General features: G+C 33.7%; 1 protein-coding gene across 5 annotated transcripts; it reads left to right on the top strand.

Moving 5' to 3' along the window:
- Window positions 1–351: 351 nt before the first annotated feature.
- Window positions 352–6,111, top strand: LOC725331 (protein hairy). Of its 5 annotated transcripts, XM_006559583.3 has the most exons (5): window positions 352–1,199; window positions 1,316–1,414; window positions 2,166–2,373; window positions 3,293–3,520; window positions 3,826–6,111. In XM_006559583.3, the coding sequence occupies exons 3-5, from the start codon at window positions 2,191–2,193 to the stop codon at window positions 5,095–5,097; spliced, it is 1,683 nt and encodes a 560-aa protein (XP_006559646.1). In that variant the 5' UTR covers window positions 352–1,199; window positions 1,316–1,414; window positions 2,166–2,190; the 3' UTR covers window positions 5,098–6,111. The 5 variants fall into 5 exon arrangements, with proteins under 5 accessions (XP_006559646.1, XP_016769220.1, XP_006559647.1 ...); XM_016913731.2 differs by having other exon boundaries at window positions 352–1,414; XM_006559584.3 differs by lacking the exons at window positions 352–1,199; window positions 1,316–1,414 and adding an exon at window positions 3,087–3,209 and having other exon boundaries at window positions 1,930–2,373.
- Window positions 6,112–8,585: the final 2,474 nt, after the last annotated feature.

The following is an 8,585-nucleotide window of genomic DNA, read 5'->3' on the forward strand; positions in this document are numbered from 1 at the left end:
ATATAAAATAAATTATCAAAAATATTAAATAATTTTTTTCTTTGAGATCAAGAAAAAAATGAACAATTCTTAAATACAATATAAATTAACGTCAATATATCAAAATGTAATATAATATATATTACATTATAATATAATATATATATTATAATAATTATATGCATAATCATATCGATTACTAAGAAAAATTTTGCATTAAATACGCAGAATTGAAAAATCTTGCGTTATGTAAATCTTCAATGAATGATTATTTCTATTATTCCATAATATTTCCAATTTTGTTACTTCGGTACTTTATTCATTATTTCTTTTTATATCTTATGGATTACAAAGAATTATCCATTTCCCATACTTTATTAAAATCTACTATCCAATCTTTCAACCATTTGAAATTTTAAGAGAAAAAAAATTTGAAGACAATTCAAATTGGTTCCTGTTTTAATGACACATCACGGTTGTTAGACGGTAAGCGGCATTGCGAAAAAGAGAAAAAGGAGATCAAGGTAGGTCGCGTGCAACTAGCAACTCGCTAGAAATGGCAAAAAGAGAGAAAGAGCATAGCGAAAGAGAGAGGGGTATACGTAGCCGCAGGCAAGGGCGCGCGTGAGCGGGCAAGCGAACCTCATCCTCTCTCTCGGCCCCTTGACGGCAGCGGTTCTGGCAAGCAGCCACCATCCAACTCCCCCCACACGCACGACCAACCGCGGCGCGATCCTCTGTGCGGCTCCCGGCTTCTCGCCCACGACTCACACACGCGCGAATCTTGGTGAAGAGCCGCCAGCTACCGCTCGTCGATTCGCAGTCCGTCATCGTTGCTCGACCAGTGAGGATGAAAGTGGATCTCATAAGATACAGGAAGATAAAGAAGGAAAAGAAACTAAAAGAAAGAACGAAATGAGATTTCCGTTATTTCTTTTGATTTTTCGATAATTAAAGACCGTTTGCAAATTTTTTCAACTTGCTAATTTTTTTTGTCAGTTTCTATCGAGAGATCACAAACATGATAGAAAAAAACTTCAATTTTTTTGTGACTGCAACGTGGCTTGACAAGACACGAATATCGTGCAATTTTCTGAATTTCTTTCTTACGGATAATTATCTTGAAAATGAAACATATATCAAATGGAATCCACGAAAAAAACCATAATTCAAATTGTAAACAGTTATGTTCGATGAAACATGATTGAAAATTTGTCGTTGTAAGTGTTTATGAGAAACCACGTGGTGTTGAACTTTGTATCGAAATGTGCTTTTATCAAAGTGAAAATTATAAAACTGTATAATAAAAAGTTTAGTGATCGAATTGTGCTTATAGATCGCACGAGGAACGCGTAATATCGTCATAGAGAAATTATATCGACAGGCTTACGTGAAATGGAATAAGATGCGAGGAGAGAGTTGCAGCTGATACAACGTGTGTATATATGCGTGTTTATATTGTGACTAATAGAACATTTTTTAATAATATGTTAAGAAAAATGAAAAGATATATTGAGAGACGATAATCAAGCGATTGTATCAGTGTGAGACTTTTCGATTTATTAGAGTGTCAGCGTAGTGCGCGTAATTTTTTAGAACGCGAAATGCTGAGTGTCTCAGCTGCGTCCAGTCGATTATTTTGGACGCTGAAATCAATTTTGTCATCGACACTGTCACCGTCACTGACACCGACACCGATAACAACTCCCACACCGTTACTGTCGCCGTCGTCGTCGTCGACGTCGTCGTCGACGTCTTCGTCGTCGTCGTCGTCGACGTCCTCGCCGTCGTCGTCGACGTCCTCGTCGACGTCCTCGCCGCCGTCGTCGACGTCGTCGCCGTCGTCGTCGTCGTCGTCGTCGTCGTCGTCGCCGTCGTCGTCGTCGTCGCCGTCGTCGTCGTCGTCGTCGTCGCCGTCGTCGTCGTCGTCGTCGTCGTCGTCGTCGTCGCCGTCGTCGTCGTCGTCGCCGTCGTCGTCGTCGTCGTCGTCGTCGTCGTCGTCGTCGTCGTCGTCGTCGTCGTCGTCGTCGCGGCGGCTGTTGTTAGTGTCATTTCTGTCATTGTTATCGAAATCACCATCGTCGTGGTCTTCGTCATTGCCATCGTTGTTGCTGTTATTGTCATTGTTGTTAGTGTCACTATTATCAATTTTGTCGTTATCATCCTTCCCATTATTGTCGTCACAGCGGAGGGCCCGCGTGGCCTACTAAAATGACCGCTCGTCTTCATTCGTTGAGGCATCAAGAAAAGAAATCGGCCGGCAACACTCATAGACATTACCATCATCATCATCAACAATCCCAACACCAACAAAGCGTACATCAAGGACCAAGTCCGGCAGCCAGTCCCAGTCCTAGTCTCAGCCCGAGCCCTAAACACTCGGACGGACGTCGAGTGAGTAAATATTTATTTTTATATTATTCATTTTCTTTTTTTTCTTCTAATCTTTTTTAAATTTTTTCTTTTATTCTTATAATTGTACTTTTTTTGTAATTTTGTTGTATTATATATATATTATTAAAATTTCTTGAGAATTGTTAATTTTATAATATTCGATTTGATTTCATTAACATTATAACATTTTGACATGATAGAATTTAATAGTTTGTTTCAATTAAGTTATAGGATATATAAAAAAGCGCGGGAATATTGATGTATGCTTTTGCTTATGTTACTTGCTTATATAAAACTTATATTTTCTTCATCTTTTATGCTGATGATCAGTTCTATATTTAATTAATGAAACTGAGATAATAAATAAGTTTTGAATAAAAATAATTATCTTAATTTGCTTGATATTATTAATAATTTTGAGAATTTTTTAAGATAATTATATGTAATTAACAATATATATATATTAACTAATTGAAATAAATATTTAAATATTTATTACTTTTATTAAAGTTGAATTTTCAACACAATTTTATAATAATACAAAAACAATATAAATATTGATTATATAGTGATAAATTTAAATCTTGTTAATTAGAATATGTAACAAAATAGTTATTTATTCTTTCAACTATTCAATACTTTCATTATTTTATTTTCTTTTTGATTTTCTTATTATTTCTTTGAATTTTGATATAAAAAAATTTTTCTTTCAGTTCTGTAATGATTAAATCCTTTTATTTATATTGTGATACGTAGTTTATACCTATGTATTGTATGGAATAAGAAAAGAGTAGAGACGCGAAGCAAGAAGAAGAAGGGAGGAATAGATGATATTGGTAGGCGAACATTTTAGAAATGACGGTCATCCATATTCTAATGTTTTACTATACTATTTAGCAATAGCATCATTATTTTTCAGGCTAACAAACCACTAATGGAAAAGCGACGGCGAGCTAGAATCAATCAGTCGTTGGCGGCGCTGAAAGCGCTCATCCTTGACAGCGCCCGGCTGGAGAACACAAAGCATAGCAAACTTGAAAAAGCTGACATTTTAGAATTAACAGTACGGCATTTACAAAGGCAAAGATCTCTTGCTCAGCCTGGTTTATCAAGATACAAGGCTGGTTATCAAGATTGTTCCAGAGAGGTACATTTAATTCAATACTTATTTGTCTCTTGTGAGAAGATATAATTAATGATTTATATAATTAGAAAAATATTATCTATACAACATAGTAAATACAAAATGTTATTTATTAACTAATCAATCAATTGTGAACTCATTTATGACTCGATCGATTTAGCGATTGGCTATTGATATAAGTCAATTTTGACTCCATGTTTATTTAACATAAAAGATACGAGTTCACGGTTCAAAGAATAATGAGGAACAATTCAGATTTGTCGATATTCCCATTCACTTTGCACTTTCGCTTTGATTTTGCGTTTCAGGTAAGTCGATATCTCGATGCCCCGGACATAATTACGGGGAACACGACACCGATGGACCCTGCAGTGAAGCAAAGACTACTACGACATTTGGATAGTTGCGTGTCAGAATTAGACTTGGATTTGGGTTCGAGGCCGGATAGCGGATTAGGCAGCAGTCCCGGAAGCGTGACGGATCGAGTGACAGGCTCGGGAAGTCCCGGTCCGCTGGAGCATCATGTGCCATCGACTGCACACTGTAGTACATCTTTGAATCCGGTCGGTTTGATAAAAGCCGAGATTCCGGATATTGAACCAGCTAGACCGGATAGTAGCACTACCGCCGGCGACGAAAACAACAATAATAGCAACAGCAGTAGCAACGGCAACAGCCGGCCAACTTCTGCCTTTGGTCAGGTTAACACCACCAACCTTGATTCACATCATCATCATCCACCTCCACCTCCTCCACCCGGTATATCGGTTATCGATCAGGCTTCCAGCTCGCAACAAAATCCGAATATGTTGTCAGTCGTGCAAGTGATACCTTCCAGACTACCCGACGGTCAGGTAGTTTTCTTGCTTCCTAGTCATTACGTACAACTCGCGGCTGCCGCTGCGGCGAACGGTATCAGTATCGGGCCGAATCCACCCACGGCCATATGGGCCGCAACTAACATGTCTCTTCTCAAGGCTACGGATAAACTCGCCGCGAAACGACCGCACGAAGATATACAAGAATGGCAGGACGCGGCCACTGTTGCCGTTAATGCTGCTGCTGCTGCTGTTGCCGCAACCGTTGCCGCTGCCGCTACGTCCGGCAACGCTTCTGTTTCCGCTTCCATTTCCGCTTCCGCCCCCGTTTCTACCTTCGCTACCAATGCGATCTCGGCTATTGGTACAAAGCCAAGTAAAAGTCCAAGGCTCGAGCAACCGGAACAACCGCTCGATTTTACAACTACCTCCAAGAAACCAAAACCTAGCACGAAATCATCGGTAACCGCTGTGAGCAGCAACGTCGACCATCATTTTCAACAGCAGCAACAGCAGCAGCAACAACAACAACAACAACAACAACAACAACAACATCAACACCAACACCATCAACAACAACAACAGCAACAACAACAACAACAATTCGTAGGCCGTTTAACCACGGAAGGATCAGTTCCACAACATTCGGAAGGCAGACCGTCCAGTCATACGAGCAGCGAATTCGTCACAGGAATTCGTTCACCATCTCCAATCCCACAACAACCTTCGAAGGATGAGGAAGGAATGTGGAGGCCTTGGTAGATTGTGATTTAATAACATTCGCGGTTATGGATTATGCGAAAATGTGCGCATTGTGTTAAATGTGTTACGTGTATTGTTACATATAATTAACTGTATTGATGGACGATGGAACGATGAGATATATACGAATTACCTGTAAAAATAATATTCTTCGAATATAACAAAATATGTACTATTGCATGTTGTGTACGGTGATACTCGAACGCAATGTATATTGTGGATCAAAAAAAAATGTGTGAAATGTGCGTTTGAGAACACTTTTAACCTCGTCATTGTTAAAGAACGCAAATAACGCGTGAAAAAAAAAATCTGTCAAAAATAGAAAACGGACGCTTAAAACGAATGACTTGAGTTTGAAAAATAGCACTTACGCTATTGATGAACCATTTCGAACAAATGTGAAAAATTAATTTAACCCGATATAATTACTTACAGTGTCAGTGTCCTAAAAATCATGTACACTTGCTACTTAGATATAAAAAATATTACGTAGCAGTTTATTGCAATTCGATCATTGTTCATTCGTTTAATGTGAGGAGTGCCTAATGAAGAAAAGAAATGCTATCAGGGGGGAGGGGAGGAAGACACTGTGCTGGATCTATATATATATGTATTACGGATTCGAGATAAGTTACCTGTTCGAAACGTTAAAAAATAACGGTATATATACATGTATATGATAAAGATACGTTATAGGATCCGAAGAAAAGGAGAAGGTTTCGTGCATAGTACTTTATTCCGCCGTCGTGTACATAACCCCGATTGGAATTATAATTAATGCCGGATATAGATTTATTTTGATGTTAACTAGGTGTATATGCATTCAAGAAAATGTAGAATGATGCGAATGCGGACGAATCTGTATCGAATGTACGTTGGAAAAATGCAAAAGTTCACGTTCTAGATAAATCACAGTTTTCATCTAATTTACTTCTCTAATTACTATGTTGAGATTCAAAATTCCTTATTCAATGTACTTAGACATCGATCAATATAAATACGCATACTGACAAATTATCTATCTTTTCCTGACATTATTTTTCTTTTTTTCGTTTATATTTACTTTTTATTTCTTATTGTTTTATTTCTATCATATGTTTATACAAATATATTAGAAAGAAAACAATTTAATTAAATTTAATGGAATCAATAAAAATATGTACTTTCAAAGTACATATTTACATACTTATTATAACTATCAATAAAATTAGTGTAAAATATTAAATGTTCATATTAATAACAATAATAAATTACAATTGCTTATAGCTATATATTATTATTATTTTTATTATGCATAAGATACAATGAATACAAATGAATTTAAGATAATAAGAATATATTAATTCATTACAAAAAAATTAATATGACAGTAAGAATAACTCAAAACAAAAAAAAAAAAAAAGGAAACAGAACAAGATTTGGTCTGACGTTATTTGTAAAAGAATAAAGTAAGTGATTTTTTTCAAACCTTGTACTTGTTTTACAGCAGTTTAACCACCTGTTACGTCACAATTTACACCACCGAATTTCCGCGCCTTTTTTTCGCAAAACGCACAGTCAATTCGCATATTGTATTAATCTTTTTCTTAATTTCACCGTGTTATTTTATTTATGATTTTATTTTATATATTTAATCCAAGATTGAATATTTTTTTGTGCAAGTGCAATTTTTTTTATACTTTATATTCTTAACGTAATATAACATGTATTTATATCTGTATGCAAGTATATTATAATTACATCGGCGATAATAAACATTTTTCATAAAATATACACAATAGTAGTCATTAATCAAATATTTTTTTGACACGTGTGATATATATTTTTTACAAATATTGTATATAACCTGGCTGCATTTTGCTTAACTCAAATTAACTGAATAAAACTTAACCTGATCTCATAGCTAACCTTAATTTAATCACAATAATTAATCAAATTTAATTTTATTTACTACTATTAAATCTAATAATTAAATTTAAGCAAAACTTATGGATCAAATTAATATCAAGACATCAACGTTAAATATTATTTTTCATACTATATGTAATAAAGATCTTGTGTTTTCAACTTGACTTTTTGATTGTCGCGAAACACCATAAATTACTTATATTGTATATAAAATCATATTGTATTATTAAATAATAATAACTTCATAATTAAATATGATGATTTTATTTAAATAAAATGGAAAAGAACTTTATATTGTTATTTTAACTGATATATAATTATATTAAATATATTACATTGACAAGTTGATAGTTAACGAACTTCGTTCATGCATAGTACCAACCTGGTAAAATTTAAATATTTTTTATGCTAAACTATCTATTATTTAAAATATCTTCCTCTATTTTGATAATATTAAAAAATATAGAATAAAAAAAATGAATGGTTTCCAGAAGATAATATTATATTTTTGTGTGATAATAAAAAATAAATTCTATTAAGATTTATAATTAATAGATTAGACAAAAAAAAATAAAAATTAATCAAACATCTATTTCTTGAATTGTTTCTTGAGTGAGATTTCTTATTTATAATAATAAATAGAGACAAGGAAAGATATAGGTAATAAGAAAAAGATAGAGATATGTAAAAATTAGAAAATCAGCGCCATCTTCAGAGTGCCGCAGATTAAACATATCAAAAGATAAAGAAAGAAAATTGTAAGAGAAAGATAGAAAGAGTAAGAATTAAATGTTGGCGCCATCTCTTGAGAATTTAAGGAAAATGATTCTTTAAGAAGATATTTTTATTATTATGAATACTCAAGAGATGGCGTTAATAGTTAATTCTTATTCTATCTTTGTCTTATTATTTTCTATCCTTTATTTGCATAAGAATTAAATGTTAGCGCCATCTCTTGAGAATTTAAGAAAATTGATTCTTTAAAAAGATATTTTTATTATTCTTAACACTCAAGAGATGGCGTTAATAGTCAATTCTTATTCTATCTCTCTCTTATTATTTTCTATCCTTTATTTGCGTAAGAATTAAATGTTAGCGCCATCTCTTGAGAATTTAAGGAAAATGATTCTTTAGGAAAATATTTTTATTATTATGAATACTCAAGAGATGGCGTTAATAGTTAATTCTTATTCTATCTTTGTCTTATTATTTTCTGTCCTTTATTTGCATAAGAATTAAATGTTAGCGCCATCTCTTGAGAACTTAAGAAAATTGATTCTTTAGGAAAATATTATTATTTTTATTAACGTTCAAAAGATGGCGATAGTAATCAATTCTTATTTTATCTCTATCCTTTTCTAAATATATTTCTGTCCTTTATTTGTGTGTTTCATTTGCGGCACTCTCGAGATGGCGCTGAATTCCTAATTTTTTCCATATCTCTATCCTTCTCTTATTATTTGCTTTCTTTGTCTTTCTTATTTGCTTTTATTACGCAATTATAAATAAAATACAAAATATCAATTAAACATTCTTTTATTATTTTTTATTTTTTTTTAATATTATAATGCGATTTAATT

The sequence above is a fragment of the Apis mellifera genome, linkage group LG8 (genome assembly GCF_003254395.2).
Source record: "Apis mellifera strain DH4 linkage group LG8, Amel_HAv3.1, whole genome shotgun sequence".
NCBI classification, from domain to species: domain Eukaryota; kingdom Metazoa; phylum Arthropoda; class Insecta; order Hymenoptera; family Apidae; genus Apis; species Apis mellifera.

Bases quoted from the DNA above. Each gene is read 5' to 3' on its own strand.
- LOC725331 (XM_016913731.2), top strand. From the start codon at position 2,191: ATGACCGCTCGTCTTCATTCGTTGAGGCATCAAGAAAAGAAATCGGCC. The intron at 2,374-3,292 runs GTGAGTAAATAT...ATTATTTTTCAG, and splicing joins AACACTCGGACGGACGTCGA to GCTAACAAACCACTAATGGA. The intron at 3,521-3,825 runs GTACATTTAATT...TTTGCGTTTCAG, and splicing joins ATCAAGATTGTTCCAGAGAG to GTAAGTCGATATCTCGATGC.